Here is a 21,218-nt window from a genome sequence, read left to right on the forward strand (position 1 = left end):
TATGTGTTGCCAATTTGTACTTCCCAAGTGCTTAGTACAGTGCTCTGCACATAGTAAGCGCTCAATAAATACGATTGATGATGATGATTAACAAAATAAATAGAATGGTAAGTATGTACAAGTAAAATAAAGAGTAATAAATCTGTGCAATCTCTCATACACAGATAGATAGATGATAGAGATAGATAGATTCATTCATTCAATGGTATTTATTGAGCGCTTACTGTGTGCAGAGCACTGTACTAAGCGCTTAGGAAGTACAAGTCGGCGACATATAGAGACGGTCCCTACCCGACAACGGGCTCACGGTCTTGAAGGGGGAGACGGGCAACAAAACAAAACATGTGGACAGGTGTCAAGTTGTCAGAATAAATAGAATGAAAGCTAAATGCATGTCATTAACAAAATAAATAGAATAGTGTGTACAAGTAAAATAAAGAGTAATAAATCTGTGCAATCTCTCATACACAGATAGATTCAGTCATTCATTCAATCGTATTTATTGAGCGCTTACTGTGTGCAGAGCACTGTACTAAGCGCTTAGGAAGTACAAGTCGGCGACATATAGGGACGGTCCCTACCCAACAACGGGCTCACAGTCTAGAAGGGGGAGACAGACAACAAAACAAAACATGTGGACGGGTGTCAAGTCGTCAGAATAGAATGAAAGCTAAATGCACAGCATTAACAAAATAAATAGAATAGTAAGTGTGTACAAGTAAAATAAAGAGTAATAAATCTGTGCAATCTCTCATACACAGATAGATTCAGTCATTCATTCAATCGTATTTATTGAGCGCTTACTGTGTGCAGAGCACTGTACTAAGCGCTTGGGAAGTACAAGTCGGCGACATATAGAGACGGTCCCTACCCAACAACGGGCTCACGGTCTAGAAGGGGGAGACGGGCAACAAAACCAAACATGTGGACGGGTGTCAAGTTTTCAGAATAAATAGAATGAAAGCTAAATGCACAGCATTAACAAAATAAATAGAATAGTAAGTGTGTACAAGTAAAATAAAGAGTAATAAATCTGTGCAATCTCTCATACACAGATAGATGATAGAGATAGATAGATTCATTCATTCATTCAATCGTATTTATTGAGCGCTTACTGTGTGCAGAGCACTGTACTAAGCGCTTGGGAAGTACAAGTCGGCGACATATAGAGGCGGTCCCTACCCAACAGTGGGCTCACGGTCTAGAAGGGGGAGACAGGCAACAAAACAAAACATGTGGACTGGTGTCAAGTCATCAGAATAAATAGAATGAACGCTAAATGCACATCATTAACAAAATAAATAGAATAGTAAGTGTGTACAAGTAAAATAAAGAGTAATAAATCTGTGCAATCTCTCATACACAGATAGATTCATTCATTCATTCAATGGTATTTATTGAGCGCTTACTGTGTGCAGAGCACTGGACTAAGCGTTTGGGAAGTACAAATTGGCAACATATAGAGACGGTCCCTACCCAAAAGTGGGCTCACAGTCTAGAAGGGGGAGACAGGCAACAAAACACGTGGACGGGTGTCAAGTTGTCAGAATAAATAGAATGAAAGCTAAATGCATAGCATTAACAAAATAAATAGAATAGTACGTATGTTCAAGTAAAATAAAGAGTAATAAATCTGTGCAATCTCTCATACACAGATAGATAGATGATAGAGATAGATAGATAGATTCATTCATTCATTCAATCGTATTTATTGAGCGCTTACTGTGTGCAGAGCACTGTACTAAGCGCTTGGGAAGTACAAGTCGGCGACATATAGAGGCGGTCCCTACCCAACAGTGGGCTCACGGTCTAGAAGGGGGAGACAGGCAACAAAACAAAACATGTGGACTGGTGTCAAGTCATCAGAATAAATAGAATGAACGCTAAATGCACATCATTAACAAAATAAATAGAATAGTAAGTGTGTACAAGTAAAATAAAGAGTACTAAATCTGTGCAATCTCTCATACACAGATAGATTCATTCATTCATTCAATGGTATTTATTGAGCGCTTACTGTGTGCAGAGCACTGGACTAAGCGTTTGGGAAGTACAAATTGGCAACATATAGAGACGGTCCCTACCCAAAAGTGGGCTCACAGTCTAGAAGGGGGAGACAGGCAACAAAACACGTGGACGGGTGTCAAGTTGTCAGAATAAATAGAATGAAAGCTAAATGCATAGCATTAACAAAATAAATAGAATAGTACGTATGTTCAAGTAAAATAAAGAGTAATAAATCTGTGCAATCTCTCATACACAGATAGATAGATGATAGAGATAGATAGATTCATTCATTCATTCAATCGTATTTATTGAGCGCTTACTGTGTGCAGAGCACTGTACTAAGCGCTTGGGAAGTACAAGTCGGCGACATATAGAGGCGGTCCCTACCCAACAGTGGGCTCACGGTCTAGAAGGGGGAGACAGGCAACAAAACAAAACATGTGGACTGGTGTCAAGTCATCAGAATAAATAGAATGAAAGCTAAATGCACAGCATTAACAAAATAAATAGAATAGTAAGTGTGTACAAGTAAAATAAAAAGCAATAAATCTGTGCAATCTCTCATACACAGATAGATTCATTCATTCATTCAATGGTATTTATTGAGCGCTTAGTGTGTGCAGAGCACTGTACTAAGCGCTTGGGAAGTCCAAGTCGGCAACATATAGAGACGGTCCCTACCCAACAACGGGCTCACGGTCTAGAAGGGGGAGATGGGCAACAAAACAAAACATGTGGACGGGTGTCAAGTTGTCAGAATAAATAGAATGAAAGCTAAATGCACATATTATTTATTTATTTATTTATTTTACTTGTACATAGCTATTCTATTTATTTTATTTTGTTAGTATGTTTGGTTTTGTTCTCTGTCTCCCCTTTTTAGACTGTGAGCCCACTGTTGGGTAGGGGCTGTCTCTATATGTTGCCAATTTGTACTTCCCAAGCGCTTAGTACAGTGCTCTGCACATAGTAAGCGCTCAATAAATACGATTGATTGATTGATTGATTGATATAAAGAGCCCGGGCTTGGTCGTGGGTTCAAGTCCCGGCTCCGCCAATTGTCAGCTGGGTGACTTTGGGCAAGTCACTTCACTTCTCTGGGCCTCAGTTCCCTCATCTGTCAAATGGGGGTGAAGACTGTGAGCCCCCAGGGGGACAACCTGATCAACCTCCCCGGCGCTTAGAACAGTGCTTGGCTTTCTAGACTTTGAGCCCATTGTCCGGAAGGGACCGTCTCTATATGTTGCCAACTTGCCCTTCCCAAGCGCTTAGTACAGTGCTCTGCACACAGTAAGCGCTCAATAAATACGATTGAATGAATGAATGAATAGAAAGCGCTTAATGCCATTATCATTATTATTATTAAATACCATTTAAAAAAAATCAAGGGTATTTCTTTCACGCTTACTTTATTCAGGGCTGATGATGTGTCACGCACTGTTCTAAGCACTGGGGCAGATACAAGTTAAATCAGGTTGGACACAATCCCTGTCCCACGTGGGGCTCACGATCTTCATTCCCATTTTTTTTTTTTTACAGATGAGGTAACTGAGGCACGGAGAAGCGAAGCGGCTTGCCCAAGGTCACACAGCAGACAGGGGGAGGAGCCGGGATTAGAACTCGGGTCCTTCTGACTCCCAAGCTCATGCCCTATCCACTAAGCTATGCCGCTTTTCATAACGATAATTGTGGTATTTGTTAAGCGCCTACTCTGTGCCAGGCACTGTACTAAGCGCTGGGGAGGAGACGAGAAAATCGGATTGGACATGGACCCCGCCCCACGTGGGGCTCACGGTCTCGATCCCCATTTTACAGAGGACGGAACTGAAGCGCAGAGAAGTAGAGTGACTTGCCCAAGGTCACACAGTAGACAAGTGGCGGAGCCGAGACTAGAACCCATGACCTTTTCATTCCCAGGCCGGTGCTTTATCTACTATCCCGTGATCCTTGAGGTGCTCTCAAGCGCTTAGTACAGTGCTCTGCACACAGTAAGCGCTCAATAAATACGATTGATTGATTGATGGGAGGGAAATAGAGGCAGAGAGAGAGGACAGAGATGGAGGGAAAGAGGAAAATGGAGGAAAGGGGAGGGAGAGGAAGGAAAGAGAGGAAGAGGGAGGGAGATGGAGGGGAAGAGAAGGAAAGGGAGAGAGAGGGGGACAGAGACAGGGAGAGAGAGGAAGAGGGAGAGGAAGGAAAGAGCGGGAGGTGGATGAGAGAGGGAGAAAAAGATGGAATGAGGGAGAGGGAGATGAAAGAAAGAAGGAGCAAGAGATGGTGGGAGAGAGGGAGAGGACGGAGGGAGAGGGATGAAAGAGGGAGAAAGAGATGGAGTGAGGGAGATGAAACAAAAAAAGAGTGAGAGAAGGTGGGAGGGAGTGAGGGAGAGGATGGAAATCAATCAATCGTATTTATTGAGCGCTTACTGTGTGCAGAGCACTGTACTAAGCGCTTGGGAAGTACAAGCTGGAAAGAGATGGATGAGCGAGGGAGAGAAAGATGGAGTGAGGAAGAGGGAGACGGAGATGGGGGGAGAGGGAGATGAAAGAAGCAAGAGATGGTGGAGAGAGACAGGGAGAGAGAGGAAGGAAAGAGAGGGAGATGGAGGGAAAGGGAGGAAGGGAGAGGAAGATGGAGGGAGAGAGTGGAGGAGGGAGAAGGAAGGAAAGAGAGGGAAAGGGAGGAAAGGGGGAGAGACAGGGAAGAGAGGGAAGGAAAGAGATGGAGGGAAAGAGAGGGAAATGGAGGAAGGGAGAGGGAGATGGAGGGAGAGAGAGGAGGAGGGAGAGGAAGGAAAGAGAGGGAGAGAGAGCTGGAGGAGAGAGACAGGGAAGAGAGAAAGAGGGAAGGGAAGAGAGGAAGATGGAGGAAAGGGGGAGAGAGAGCGGGAGGGAGATGGAGGGAAAGAGGGAAATGTAGGAAGGGAGAGGGAGCTGGAGGGAGAGAGAGGAGGAGGGAGAGGAAGGAAAGAGAGGGAGAGGGAGAGAGACAGGGAAAGAAGGGGAAGAGAGGGAAGGAAAGAGAGTGAGACGGAGAGGGAGGTAAAGAGAGGGAAATTAAGGAAGGGAGAGGGAGATGGAGGGAAAGAGAGGAGGACGGAGAGGAAGGAAAGAGAGGGAGGAAGGAAAGAGGGAGAGAGAGCTGGAGGGAGAGAGACAGGGAAGAGAGGAAGAGGGAAGGAGGGAGAGGGAGCTGGAGGGGGAGAAAGGAAGAAGGAGGGGGAAAGAGAGGAAAAAAAAAAAAAGAATGGCCCAATGGGGTTTGGATCCTGCCAGACTTGGGGAGGTAAAACTGGTCAGCGAGGTGGCCCGATTTAGAGAAAGAGGGCGACCTACACAGCGGAGTTTTGCAGTATGAGACCACAAACAATAATGCCCCAGTTCCTCCCTGCCCTTACTTCCTCCTGCTCTCCGCCCTCTTCCTCCTCCTCCTCGGGGCCCTGTTGTCCCGGGGCGTCCCTGTTGTCCCGGGGCGTCCCGCTCCGGGAGGCCGGGATGGCGTGCCCGTCCCGTGCCCACGCCGGCCTCGCCTTAAGCGTTTTCCTTCTCCGTACGACCCCGAGGCTGGCATTTTCCGCGACTGGGCGCCCAGAGCTAACCGAAGCGGGCACGGGTCTTAGACAGGAGGGCGATCGGGCACGCACCCGGGTCGGCCCATCAGTCTAGGGTCACGGGTTCGCATCCCGGCTCTGCTGGGTGACCCTGGGCGAGTCGCTTCGCCTCTCTGGGCCTCGGTTCCCTCATCTGGAAAGCGGGGATGAGGACAGTGAGCCCCACCTGATCAGCGTGTATATCTCAGTGTTTAATACAGTGCCTGGCGCCTAGAACGCGCTTAAAAAATACCACAATTATAACAGAGAAGCAGCGCGGCTCAGCGGAGAGAGCCCGGGCTTGGGAGTCAGAGGTCGTGGGTTCCAATCCCGGCTCCGCCCCTTGTCAGCTGGGTGACTTTGGGCGAGTCGCTTCACTTCTCTGGGCCTCAGTGACCTCATCTGTCAAATGGGGATGAAGACTGAGCCCCACAGGAGACAACCTGATCACCTTGTATCCCCCGCCAGCGCTTAGAACGGTGCTTGGCATATAGTGTGCGCTTAACAAATACCATCATTATTATTATTATTCTCTGTGCCTCAGTGACCTCCTCTGGAAAATGGGGATGAAGACTGTGAGCCTCACGGGGGACAACCTGATCACCTTGTATCCCCCCCCAGCCCCCCGCTGCGCTTAGAATGGTGCTTGGCACATAGTACGCACTTAACAAATACCATCATTATTATTATTATCCTCTGTGCCTCAGTGACCTCATCTGGAAAATGGGGATGAAGACTGTGAGCCTCACGTTGGACAACCTGATCACCTTGTATCCCCCCCAGTGCTTAGAACAGTCCTTGGCACATAATAAGCGCTTAACAAATACCATCATTATTATTATTATTCTCTCTGCCTCAGTGACCTCGTCTGTAACAAATACCATCACTATTATTATTATTCTCTGTGCCTCAGTGACCTCATCTGGAAAATGGGGATGAAGACTGTGAGCCTCATGGGGGACAACCTGATCACCTTGTATCGCCCCCCCTCCAGCGCTTAGAACAGTGCTTGACACATAGTACGCGCTTAACAAATACCATTATTATTATTATTATTCTCTGTGCCTCAGTGACCTCGTCTGGAAAATGGGGATGAAGACTGAGAGCCTCACGTTGGACAACCTGATCACCTTGTATCCCCCCCAGGGCCTAGAACAGTCCTTGGCACATAATAAGCGCTTAACAAATACCATTATTATTATTATTATTCTCTGTGCCTCAGTGACCTCGTCTGGAAAATGGGGATGAAGACTGAGAGCCTCACGTTGGACAACCTGATCACCTTGTATCCCCCCCAGGGCTTAGAACAGTCCTTGGCACATAATAAGCGCTTAACCAATACCATCATTATTATTATTATTCTCTGTGCCTCAGTGACCTCATCTGGAAAATGGGGATGAAGACTGGGAGCCTCACGTTGGACAACCTGATCACCTTGTATCCCCCCCAGTGCTTAGAACAGTCCTTGGCACATAATAAGCGCTTAACAAATACCATCATTATTATTATTATTCTCTCTGCCTCAGTGACTTCATCTGGAAAATGGGGATGAAGACTGGGAGCCTCACGGGGGACAACCTGATGAGCTTGAGAAGCAGCGTGGCTCAGTGGAAAGAGCCCGGGCTTTGGAGTCCGAAGTCATGGGTTCAAATCTCGGCTCCGCCAATTGTCCGCTGTGTGACTTTGGGCAAGTCACTTAATAATAATAATAATAATAATAGTTATTATTATTATTATTCTGGCATTTGTTAAGCGCTATGTGACTTATCTGTGCGGCTCAGTGGAGAAGAGCACGGGCTTTGGAGTCAGAGGTCATGGGTTCAAAACCCGCTCCACCAATTGTCAGCTGTGTGACTTTGGGCAAGTCACTTCACTTCTCTGTGCCTCAGTTACCTCATCTGTAATATGGGGATTGAGACTGTGAGCCCCACGTGGGACACCCTGATCACCTTGTAACATACCCAGTGCTTAGAACAGTGCTTTGCACATAGGAAGCGCTTAGTAAATGCCATCATCATCATTATCTGGGCCTCAGTTCCCTCATCTGGAAAATGGGGATGAAGACCGTGAGCCCCCCGTGGGACAACCTGATCCCCTTGTAACCTCCCCAGCGCTTAGAACGGTGCTTTGCACATAGTAAGCGCTTAATAAACGCCATCATCATCATCATCATCATGAGAAGCAGCGTGGCTCAGTGGAAAGTACATGGGCTTTGGAGTCAGAGGTCATGGGTTCAAATCCCGGCTCCTCCACTTGTCAGCTGGGTGGCTTTGGGCAAGTCACTTCACTTCTCTGGGCCTCAGTGACCTCATCTGTCAAATGGGGCTGAAGACCGGGAGCCCCCCGTGGGACAACCTGATCACCTGGTAACCTCCCCGGCGCTTAGAACGGTGCTTTGCACATAGTAAGCGCTTAATAAACGCCATCATCATCATTATCATCAGCCAGCGGTTAGAACAGTGCTCGGCACATAGTAAGCCCTTAACAAATACCATGTTTGTGCATATTTTTTACTCTATTTATTTATTTATTTATTTTATTTGTACCTATCTAGTCTATTTTATTTTGTTAGTATGTTTGGTTTTGTTCTCTGTCTCCCCCACTTAGACCGTGAGCCCACTGTCGGGTAGGGACTGTCTCTATTTGTTCTTCCCAAGCGCTTAGTCCAGTGCTCTGCACACAGTAAGCGCTCAATAAATACGATTGATGATGATGATGATGATGATGATTATTATTATTATTGAGCGCGGGCCGGACGTCCTTGCTGACGGGGAGGAGTTGGGGGGGACTCGGGCAGCTTGGGTGTGATTTCCTGCCCTGCAAGAACAAACCGCAGATTTTATCTCCTCCCCAGCAACAGCAGTTCCTCTCCCGCTTCCACACTTTAAATGTCACCCCAGGAGGACGGAGGGGGGCGGGGAGGCCCAAACTGGCCTCCCCGGGGTTAAAAACCGGAAAAAAATCCATTCCATCCCATGTATTATTGCCGTTATTAATTATTAATAATAATTTATTAATTATTAATGCCATTATTATTCATGATTCATGCAGTTGTATCCCAAAGGGCACTGGACTGAGCGCTTGGAAAAGCGGGACCGTAAACGGACCCATTCCCTGCCCACACCGGGCTCACGGGCTACAGTAGGAGAAGAGCCCGGGCTTGGGAGTCAGAGGATGTGGATTCTATAATAATAATAATAATAATAGCAATAATAATAATAATAATAATAATAATAATAATAATAATAATAATAATGGCATTTATTAAGCGCTTACTATGTGCCGAGCACCGTTCTAAGTGCTGGAATAGTTACAAGGTGATCAGGTTGTCCCACGTGGGGCTCACAGTCTTCAGCCCCATTTTCCAGATGAGGCAACTGAGGCACAGAGAATGATAATAATAATAATAATAATAATAATGATAATAATAATGGCATGGGGCTCAGTCTTACTCCCCATTTTATAGATGATGGAACTGAGGCACAGAGAATAATAATAATAATAATAATAATAATGATGGCATGGGGCTCACAGTCTTCCTCCCCATTTTACAGATGAGGCAACTGAGGCACAGAGAATAATAATAATAATGGCATTTATTAAGCGCTTACTATGTGCCAAGCACCCTTCTAAGTGCTGGAATAGTTCCAAGGTGATCAGGTTGTCCCACGTGGGGCTCACAGTCTTCCTCCCCATTTTAAAGATGAGGCAACTGAGGCACAGAGAATAATAATAATAATAATAATGGCATGGGGCTCAGTCTTACTCCCCGTTTTACAGATGAGGGAACGGAGGCACAGAGAATAATAATAATAATGGCATTTATTAAGCGCTTACTATGTGCAAAACACTCTTCTAAGTGCTGGAATAGTTACAAGGTGATCAGGTTGTCCCACGGGGGGCTCACAGTCTTCCTCCCTATTTTACAGATGAGGCAACAGAGGCACAGAGAATAATAATAATAATAATAATGGCATGGGGCTCAGTCTTACTCCCCATTTTACAGATGAGGCAACTGAGGCACAGAGAATAATAATGGCATTTATTAAGCGCTTACTATGTGCCAAGCACCCTTCTAAGTGCTGGAATAGTTACAAGGTGATCAGGTTGTCCCAAGTGGGGCTCAGTCTTACTCCCCGTTTTACAGATGAGGGAACTGAGGCACAGAGAATAATAATAATAATGGCATTTATTAAGCGCTTACTATGTGCAAAGCACCTTTCTAAGTGCTGGAATAGTTACAAAGTGATCAGTTTGTCCCACGTGGGGCTCACAGTCTTCCTCCCCATTTTCCAGATGAGGCAACTGAGGCACAGAGAATAATAATAATAATAATAATGGCATGGGGCTCAGTCTTACTCCCCATTTTCCAGATGAGGCAACTGAGGCACAGAGAATAATAATAATAATGGCATTTATTAAGTGCTTACTATGTGCAAAACACCCTTCTAAGTGCTGGAATAGTTACAAGGTGATCAGGTTGTCCCATGTGGGGCTCACAGTCTTCCTCCCCATTTTACAGATGAGGCAACTGAGGCACAGAGAATAATAATAATAATAATAATGGCATGGGGCTCAGTCTTCCTCCCCATTTTACAGATGAGGCAACTGAGGCACGGAGAATAATAATAATAATGATGGCATTTATTAATCGCTTACTATGTGCAAAGCACCCTTCTAAGTGCTGGAATAATTACAAGGTGATCAGGTTGTCCCACGGGGGGCTCACAGTCTGCCTCCCTATTTTACAGATGAGGCAACTGAGGCACAGAGAATAATAATAATAATAATAATAATAATGGCATGGGGCTCAGTCTTACTCCCCATTTTACAGATGAGGCAACTGAGGCACAGAGAATAATAATGGCATTTATTAAGCACTTACTATGTGCCAAGCACCCTTCTAAGTGCTGGAATAGTTACAAGGTGATCAGGTTGTCCCACGTGGGGCTCACAGTCTTCCTCCCCATTTTACAGATGAGGCAACTGAGGCACAGAGAAGAATAATAATAATGGCATGGGGCTCAGTCTTACTCCCCATTTTACAGATGAGGCAACTGAGGCATAGAGAATAATAATAATAATGATGGCATTTATTAAGCGCTTACTATGTGCAAAGCACCCTCCTAAGTGCTGGAATGGTTACAAGGTGATCAGGTTGTCCCATGTGGGGCTCACAGTCTTCATTCCCATTTTACAGATGAGGCAACTGAGGCACAGAGAATAATAATAATAATAATAATGGCATTTATTAAGCGCTTACTATGTGCAAAGCACTGTTCTAAGTGCTGGAATAGTTACAAGGTGATCAGGTTGTCCCACGGGGGGCTCACGGTCTTCCTCCCCATTTTACAGATGAGGCAACTGAGGCACAGAGAATAATAATACTAATAATGATGGCATTTATTAAGCGCTTACTATGTGCCAAGCACCGTTCTAAGTGCTGGAATAGTTACAAGGTGATCAGGTTGTCCCACGAGGGGCTCACATTCATTCATTCATTCATTCATTCAATGGTATTTATTGAGCGCTTACTGCGTGCAGAGCACTGTACTAAGCGCTTGGGAAGTACAGTCTTCCTCCCCATTTTACAGATGAGGCAACTGAGGCACAGAGAAGGGAAGTAACTTGCCCAAGGTCACACAGCTGACATGTGGAGGAGCCAGGATTAGAACCCATGATCTCTCACTCCCAATCCCGGGCTCTTTCCACGGAGCCATGCTGCTTCATAAATACTAATAATAATTGGCATTATTATTATATTATTATTATAATTATACAATAATAATAATCATTATTATTATTATTATCATCATCACTAAGCATTGGGGTAGATACAAGCTAATCCGAGCCCCTGGGCTCAGATGGGGCTCACAGTCTTCACCCCCATTTTACAGATGAGGGAACTGAGGCGTTGTGGTCATTCATTCATTCAAACGTATTTATTGAGCGCTTACTGTGTGCAGAGCACTGTACTAAGCGCTTGGAAAGTGTCGGCATGACGGAGTTTTAATTTACATGACATCCGTGACAAGTGGGTTTGCGGGCAAAGCTGAAAGTTCTCTCTGTCCTCTTTCCACTTTCACAGACACACACACACACACACAAACACACCCATGAGCACAGGTGAAAGTTTTCTCTGTCCTCTTCCCCCTTTCACACACACACACACACGCACACACACACGTGAGCAAAGCTGAAAGTTGTGTGTTCTCTTCCCATTTTCCCCTTTCACAGAGACACACACACGTGAGCAAAGCTGAAAGTTGTGTGTTCTCTTCCCATTTTCCCCTTTCACAGACACACACACGTGAGCAAAGCTGAAAGTTGTGTACTCTCTTCCCATTTTCCCCTTTCACAGACACACACACACACACACACGTGAGCAAAGCTGAAAGTTGTGTACTCTCTTCCCATTTTCCCCTTTCACAGACACACACACACACATGAGCAAAGCTGAAAGTTGTGTGTTCTCTTCCCACTTTCCCCTTTCACAGACACACACACGTGAGCAAAGCTGAAAGTTGTGTGTTCTCTTCCCATTTTCCCCTTTCACAGGCACACACAAACACACACGTGAGCAAAGCAGAAAGTTGTGTTCTCTTCCCATTTTCCCCTTTCACAGACACACACATGAGCAAAGCTGAAAGTTGTGTGTTCTCTTCCCATTTTCCCCTTTCACAGACACACACGAGCAAAGCTGAAAGTTGTGTGCTCTCTTCCCATTTTGCCCTTTCACAGACACACACACACGTGAGCAAAGCTGAAAGTTGTGTGTTCTCTTCCCATTTTCCCCTTTCACAGAGACACACACAGGAGCAAAGCTGAAAGTTGTGTGTTCTCTTCCTATTTTCCCCTTTCACAGACACACACACACACACACACACACACGTGAGCAAAGCTGAAAGTTGTGGGCTCTCTTCCCATTTTCCCCTTTCACAGACACACACACACATGTGAGCAAAGTTGAAAGTTGTGTGTTCTCTTCCCATTTTCCCCTTTCAGAGACACACACACACACACGTGAGCAAAGCTGAAAGTTGTGTACTCTCTTCCCATTTTCCCCTTTCACAGACACACACATGAGCAAAGCTGAAAGTTGTGTGCTCTCTTCCGATTTCTCCCTTTCACAGACACGCACACACACACGTGAGCAAAGCTGAAAGTTGTGTACTCTCTTCCCATTTCCCCCTTTCACAGACACACACACACGTGAGCAAAGCTGAAAGTTGTGTGTTCTCATCCCATCTTCCCCTTTCACAGAGACACATACACGTGAGCAAAGCTGAAAGTTGTGTACTCTCTTCCCATTTTCCCCTTTCACAGACACACACATGAGCAAAGCTGAAAGTTGTGTGCTCTCTTCCCATTTCTCCCTTTCACAGACACGCACACACACACGTGAGCAAAGCTGAAAGTTGTGTACTCTCTTCCCATTTTCCCCTTTCACAGACACACACATGAGCAAAGCTGAAAGTTGTGTGCGTTCTTCCCATTTTCCCCTTTCACAGACACACATACATGAGCAAAGCTGAAAGTTGTGTGTTCTCTTCCCATTTTCCCCTTTCACAGACACACACACGTAAGCAAACCAGAAAGTTGCGTGCTCTTCCCATTTCCCCCTTTCACAGACACACTCGGACACACACATGTGAGCAAAGCTGAAAGTTGTGGGCTCTCTTCCCATATCCCCCTTTCACAGAAACACACACACGTGAGCAAAGCTGAAAGTTGTGTGTTCTCTTCCCATTTCCCCCTTTCACAGACACACACGTGAGCAAAGCTGAAAGTTGTGTACTCTCTTCCCATTTCCCCTTTCACAAACACACACGTAAGCAAAGCTGAAAGTTGTGTACTCTCTTCCCATTTTCCCCTTTCACAGACACACACACACGTGAGCAAAGCTGAAAGTTGTGTGTTCTCTTCCCATTTTCCCCTTTCACAGAGACACACACAGGAGCAAAGCTGAAAGTTGTGTGTTCTCTTCCTATTTTCCCCTTTCACAGACACACACACACACACACACACGTGAGCAAAGCTGAAAGTTGTGTACTCTCTTCCCATTTTCCCCTTTCACAGGCACACACACGTGAGCAAAGCTGAAAGTTGTGTACTCTCTTCCCATTTTCCCCTTTCACAGACACACACACACGTGAACAAAGCTGAAAGTTGTGTTCTCTCTTCCCATTACCCCCTTTCACAGACACACACACACACGTGAGCAAAGCTGAAAGTTGTGTACTCTCTTCCCATTTCCCCCTTTCACAGACACACACACGTGAGCAAAGCTGAAAGTTGTGTACTCTCTTCCTATTTTCCCCTTTCACAGACACACACATAAGCAAAGCTGAAAGTTGTGTGCTCTCTTCCCATTTCCCCCTTTCACAGAAACACACACACACACGTGAGCAAAGCTGAAAGTTGTGTACTCTCTTCCCATTTTCCCCTTTCACAGACACACACATGAGCAAAGCTGAAAGTTGTGTGTGTTCTTCCCATTTTCCCCTTTCACAGACACACACACATGAGCAAAGCTGAAAGTTGTGTGTTCTCTTCCCATTTTCCCCTTTCACAGACACACACATGAGCAAAGCTGAAAGTTGTGTGCTCTCTTCCATTTCTCCCTTTCACAGACACGCACACACACATGTGAGCAAAGCTGAAAGTTGTGTGCTCTCTTCCCATTTTCCCCTTTCACAGAGACACACACACACACACACGTGAGCAAAGCTGAAAGTTGTGTACTCTCTTCCCATTTTCCCCTTTCACAGACACACACAAAGCTGAAAGTTGAGTGATCTCTTCCCATTTCTCCCTTTCACAGACACGCACACACACACGTGAGCAAAGCTGAAAGTTGTGGGCTCTCTTCCCATTTCCCCCTTTCACAGAAACACACACACGTGAGCAAAGCTGAAAGTTGTGTGTTCTCTTCCCATTTCCCCCTTTCACAGACACACACGTGAGCAAAGCTGAAAGTTGTGTACTCTCTTCCCATTTCCCCTTTCACAAACACACACGTAAGCAAAGCTGAAAGTTGTGTACTCTCTTCCCATTTTCCCCTTTCACAGACACACACACACGTGAGCAAAGCTGAAAGTTGTGTGTTCTCTTCCCATTTTCCCCTTTCACAGAGACACACACAGGAGCAAAGCTGAAAGTTGTGTGTTCTCTTCCTATTTTCCCTTTTCACAGGCACACACAGACACACACACGTGAGCAAAGCAGGAAGTTGTGTGCTCTCTTCCCATTTTCCCCTTTCACAGACACACTAGGACACACACATGTGAGCAAAGCTGAAAGTTGTGGGCTCTCTTCCCATTTTCCCCTTTCACAGACACACATACACACACACGTGAGCAAAGCTGAAAGTTGTGTTCTCTTCCCATTTTCCCCTTTCACAGACACACACACACACACGTGAGCAAAGCTGAAAGTTGTGTGCTCTCTTCCCATTTCTCCCTTTCAGACACACACACACACACACGTGAGCAAAGCTGAAAGTTGTGGGCTCTCTTCCCATTTCCCCCTTTCACAGAAAAACACACACACACACACGTGAGCAAAGCTGAAAGTTGTGTACTCTCTTCCCATTTTCCCCTTTCACAGACACACACATGAGCAAAGCTGAAAGTTGTGTGCGTTCTTCCCATTTTCCCCTTTCACAGACACACACACATGAGCAAAGCTGAAAGTTGTGTGTTCTCTTCCCATTTTCCCCTTTCACAGACACTCACACATGTGAGCAAAGCTGAAAGTTGTGTACTCTCTTCCCATTTTCCCCTTTCACACACACATGAGCAAAGCTGAAAGTTGTGTGCTCTCTTCCCATTTCTCCCTTTCACAAACACGCACACACACGTGAGCAAAGCTGAAAGTTGTGTGTTCTCTTCCCATTTTCCCCTTTCACAAACACACATGAGCAAAGCTGCAAGTTGTGTGTTCTCTTCCCATTTTCCCCTTTCACAGACACACACGAGCAAAGCTGAAAGTTGTGCTCTCTTCCCATTTTCCCCTTTCACAGACACACACACACACACACGTGAGCAAAGCTGAAAGTTGTGTGCTCTCTTCCCATTTTCCCCTTTCACAGAGACACACACACGTGAGCAAAGCTGAAAGTTGTGTGCTCTCTTCCCATTTTCCCCTTTCACAGACACACACGAGCAAAGCTGAAAGTTGTGTGCTCTCTTCCCATTTTCCCCTTTCACAGACACACACGTGAGCAAAGCTGAAAGTTGTGTGTTCTCTTCCCATTTTCCCCTTTCACAGAGACACACACAGGAGCAAAGCTGAAAGTTGTGTGTTCTCTTCCTATTTTCCCCTTTCACAGACACACACACACACACACGTGAGCAAAGCTGAAAGTTGTGGGCTCTCTTCCCATTTTCCCCTTTCACAGACACACACACACATGAGCAAAGTTGAAAGTTGTGTGTTCTCTTCCCATTTTCCCCTTTCAGAGACACACACACACACGTGAGCAAAGCTGAAAGTTGTGTACTCTCTTCCCATTTTCCCCTTTCACAGACACACACATGAGCAAAGCTGAAAGTTGTGTGCTCTCTTCCGATTTCTCCCTTTCACAGACACGCACACACACACGTGAGCAAAGCTGAAAGTTGTGTACTCTCTTCCCATTTCCCCCTTTCACAGACACACACACACGTGAGCAAAGCTGAAAGTTGTGTGTTCTCATCCCATCTTCCCCTTTCACAGAGACACATACACGTGAGCAAAGCTGAAAGTTGTGTACTCTCTTCCCATTTTCCCCTTTCACAGACACACACATGAGCAAAGCTGAAAGTTGTGTGCTCTCTTCCCATTTCTCCCTTTCACAGACACGCACACACACACGTGAGCAAAGCTGAAAGTTGTGTACTCTCTTCCCATTTTCCCCTTTCACAGACACACACATGAGCAAAGCTGAAAGTTGTGTGCGTTCTTCCCATTTTCCCCTTTCACAGACACACATACATGAGCAAAGCTGAAAGTTGTGTGCTCTCTTCCCATTTTCCCCTTTCACAGACACACACACGTAAGCAAACCAGAAAGTTGCGTGCTCTTCCCATTTCCCCCTTTCACAGACACACTCGGACACACACATGTGAGCAAAGCTGAAAGTTGTGGGCTCTCTTCCCATATCCCCCTTTCACAGAAACACACACACGTGAGCAAAGCTGAAAGTTGTGTGTTCTCTTCCCATTTCCCCCTTTCACAGACACACACGTGAGTAAAGCTGAAAGTTGTGTACTCTCTTCCCATTTTCCCCTTTCACAGGCACACACACGTGAGCAAAGCTGAAAGTTGTGTACTCTCTTCCCATTTTCCCCTTTCACAGACACACACACACGTGAACAAAGCTGAAAGTTGTGTTCTCTCTTCCCATTACCCCCTTTCACAGACACACACACACACACAAGTGAGCAAAGCTGAAAGTTGTGTACTCTCTTCCCATTTTCCCCTTTCACAGACACACACGTGAGCAAAGCTGAAAGTTGTGTGCTCTCTTCCCATTTCTCCCTTTCACAGACACGCACACACATGTGAGCAAAGCTGAAAGTTGTGTGTTCTCTTCCCATTTTCCCCTTTCACTGACACACACGTGTGAGCAAAGCTGAAAGTTGTGTTCTCTTCCCATTTTCCCCTTTCAGAGACACACACGTGTGAGCAAAGCTGAAAGTTGTGTACTCTCTTCCCATTTTTCCCTTTCACAGACACACAGATACACCCAAACGTGAGCAAAGCTGAAACTTGTGTGCTCTCTTCCCATTTTCCCCTTTCACAGACACACACATGAGCAAAGCTGAAAGTTGTGTGCTCTCTTCCCATTTCTCCCTTTCACACACACACACACACAAGCAAAGCTGAAAGTTGTGTGTTCTCTTCCCATTTTCCCCTTTCACAGACACACACGTGAGCAAAGCTGAAAGTTGTGTACTCTCTTCCCATTTTCCCCTTTCACACACACAGATGCACACACACGTGAGCAAAGCTGAAAGTTGTGTGTTCTCTTCCCATTTTCCCCTTTCACAGACACACACGTGAGCAAAGCTGAAAGTTGTGTGATCTCTTCCCATTTCCCCCTTTCAGACACACACGTGAGCAAAGCTGAAAGTTGTGTGCTCTCTTCCCATTTTCCCCTTTCACAGACACACACGTGTGAGCAAAGCTGAAAGTTGTGTTCTCTTCCCATTTTCCCCCTTCACAGACACACAGATACACCCACACGTGAACAAAGCTGAAAGTTGTGTTCTCTTCCCATTTTCCCCTTTCACAGACACAAACATGAGCAAAGCTGAAAGTTGTGTGCTCTCTTCCCATTTTCCCCTTTCACAGAGACACACACACAAGTGAGCAAAGCTGAAAGTTGTGTACTCTCTTCCCATTTTCCCCTTTCACAGACACACACAGATGTGAGCAAAGCTGAAAGTTGTGTGCTCTCTTCCCATTTTCCCCTTTCACAGACACACACACACGTGAGCAAAGCTGAAAGTTGTATACTCTCTTCCCATTTTCCCCTTTCACAGAGACACACACAAGTGAGCAGAGCTGAAAGTTGTGTACTCTCTTCCCATTTCCCCCTTTCACAGACACACACACACGTGAGCAAAGCTGAAAGTTGTGTGTTCTCTTCCCATTTCCCCCTTTCACAGAGACACACACACAAGTGAGCAAAGCTGAAAGTTGTGTGCTCTCTTCCCATTTTCCCCTTTCACAGACACACACGGACACACACACCCACGTGAGCAAAGCTGAAAGTTCATTCATTTCTTTATTCAATCGTATTTCTTGTGCGCTTACTACGTGCGGAGCACTGTACTAAGCGCTTGGGAAGGACAAGTTGGCAACCTATAGAGACGGTTGTGGGTTCTCTTTCCATTTTCCCCTTTCACACACACACACGTGTGCAAAGTGGAAAGTTTTGTGTTCTCTTCCCATTTTCACAGACACACACACACACACAAGCAAAGCTGAAAGTTTTCTGCCTCTTCCCACTTTCACAGACACACACACACACACACACACACACACACACGTGAGGGAAGCTGAAAGTTTTCTCTGTGCCCTCACCCCATTTTCAGACACACACACACACACACACACACAAGCAAAGCGCTTAACAAATACCAAAATTCTTCTTCTTCATCATCAATCGTATTTATTGAGCGCTTACTGTGTGCAGAGCACTGTACTAAGCGCTTAAATACCACAATTATTATTATTATATTATTACTATTAAAATACCACAATTATTATTATTATTATTCCCATCCTGGGGGCCTCAGTGACCTCATCTGTAAAATGGGGATGGAGACTGAGCCCACGTGGGACGGGAAGCTGAAAGTTTTCTCTGTGTCCTCACCCCATTTTCAGACACACACATACAAGCAAAGCGCTTAACAAATACCACAATTTTTCTTCTTAAAATACCACAATTATTATTATTCTTCCCATCCTGGGGGGCCTCAGTGACCTCATCTGTAAAATGGGGATAGAGACTGAGCCCCACGTGGGACGGGAAGCTGAAAGTTTTCTCTGTGTCCTCACCCCATTTTCAGACACACACACACAGGAGCAAAGCGCTTAACAAATACCACAATTATTCTTCTTAAATTACCACAATTATTATTATTATTCCCATCCTGGGGGCCTCAGTGGCCTCATCTGTAAAATGGGGCTGGAGACTGAGCCCCACGTGGGACGGGGACTGTGTCCAACCCGATTGGCTTGTATTCCCCCAGGCGCTTAGCACAGTGCCTGGCACATAGTAAGCGCTTAACAAACGCCACCGTTATTATCCCCTCCTCCGTGCCTCAGTGACCTCCTCTGTAAAATGGGGCTGAAGGAGGAGCGTGGCTTAGTGAAAAGAGCCCGGGCTTTGGCGTCAGAGGGCGTGGGTTCTAATCCTGACTCTGCCCCTTGTCAACTGGGTGACTTTGGGCGAGTCACTTCACTTCTCTGGGCCTCAGTTCCCTCATCTGGAAAATGGGGGTGAAGACTGGGAGCCCCCCGTGGGACAACCTGATCACCTTGTAACCTCCCCGGCGCTTAGAACGGTGCTTGGCACATAGTAAGCGCTTAATAAATGCCATCATCATCATTATTATTATTATTAACAAATGCCATCATTATGATGATTATGATGATGCAGCGTGGCTCACTGGCAAGAGCCCGGGCTTTGGAGTCAGAGGTCATGGGTTCAAATCCCGGCTCTGCCCATTGTCAGCTGGGTGACTTTGGGCAAGTCACTTCACTTCTCTGGGCCTCAGTTCCCTCATCTGGAAAATGGGGGTGAAGACTGGGAGCCCCCCGGGGGACAACCTGATCACCTTGTAACCTCCCCGGCGCTTAGAACGGTGCTTGGCACATAGTAAGCGCTTAATAAATACTATTATTATTATTAACAAATGCCATCATTATGATGATTATGATGATGCAGCGTGGCTCAGTGGAAAGAGCCCGGGCTTTGATGTCAGAGGTCATGGGTTCAAATCCCGACTCTGCCCATTGTCAGCTGGGTGACTGGGCAAGTCACTTCACTTCTCTGGGCCTCAGTGACCTCATCTGGAAAATGGGGGTGAAGACTGTGAGCCCCCCGGGGGACAACCTGATCACCTTGTAACCTCCCCGGCGCTTAGAACGGTGCTTGGCACATAGTAAGCGCTTAAAAAATAGCATCATTATTATTAGACTTTTAGACTGTGAGCCCACTGTTGGGTAGGGACTGTCTCTATGTGTTGCCAATTTGTACTTCCCAAGCGCTTAGTACAGTGCTCTGCACATAGTAAGCGCTCAATAAATACGATTGATTGATTGATATTATTATTAACAAATGCCATCATTACTATGATTATGATGATGCAGCGTGGCTCGGTGGAAAGAGCCCGGGCTTTGGAGGCAGAGGTCATGGGTTCAAATCCCGACTCTGCCCATTGCCAGCTGGGTGACTTTGGGCAAGTCACTTCACTTCTCTGGGCCTCAGTTCCCTCATCTGGAAAATGGGGATTAATGTGAGCCCACCCATGGGACAACCTGATCACCTTGAAATCTCCCCACCGCTTAGAATGGTGCTTGACCCATAGTAAGCGCTTAATAAATGCCATTATTATTTTTATTATTATTAATAAATGCCATCATTATTATTATGATGATTATGATGACGATGGGGGTGTGAGAGGGCAGGGCGCCGTGGGGGCTGCAGGGGGCGCTGTGGGGCGCGGCGCATGCGCGCCGCGGGCGCGTTCCCGGCTCACCTTGCGGCCGGTCTTCTCCCTGAGCGCGTTGAGCCGCTCCTTGCGCCGCAGCGCCTCCTCCTCCAGCCGCCCCAACCCGCACGCCGCCATCTTGTCGCCTTGCCCGCCCGCGCGCGGCGCGGACCAATCAGCAGCCGAGGAGCGACCGGAAGGGCGGGGCCGCCTGCGCGCGCACCTCCCCTTCCTCCCCCCCTCCCTCCGGGCCCCTCCCTTCCAGACGCGACGCATCGAGCGCCGATCGCGGGGAGTGGGGGGGGCGGGGGGCAGGCCCAGGCAGGAGATCGCCGAGAGCGTCGATCAGCCGAAGGGCCCGGCTTGCCGTGGAGTTAGTATAATATAATATATAATATAATCAATCAATCAAC

The 21,218-nt window shown here is 46.4% G+C and overlaps 1 protein-coding gene across 2 annotated transcripts in view; it reads right to left on the reverse strand.

Moving 5' to 3' along the window:
• Nucleotides 1-20,963, reverse strand: part of CCDC12 (coiled-coil domain containing 12) — a 31,269-nt gene extending 10,306 nt beyond the window's left edge. For both annotated transcript variants that reach the window (XM_038755845.1, XM_038755846.1), the window contains exon 1: nucleotides 20,854-20,963. In XM_038755845.1, the coding sequence (XP_038611773.1) occupies nucleotides 20,854-20,943 (90 nt within the window). In that variant the 5' untranslated portion in view covers nucleotides 20,944-20,963. The remainder of the gene's footprint in view (nucleotides 1-20,853) is intronic.
• Between the last annotated feature and the right edge of the window lie 255 nt (nucleotides 20,964-21,218).

This window comes from Tachyglossus aculeatus, chromosome 13, assembly GCF_015852505.1.
Source record: "Tachyglossus aculeatus isolate mTacAcu1 chromosome 13, mTacAcu1.pri, whole genome shotgun sequence".
NCBI classification, from domain to species: Eukaryota; Metazoa; Chordata; class Mammalia; order Monotremata; family Tachyglossidae; genus Tachyglossus; species Tachyglossus aculeatus.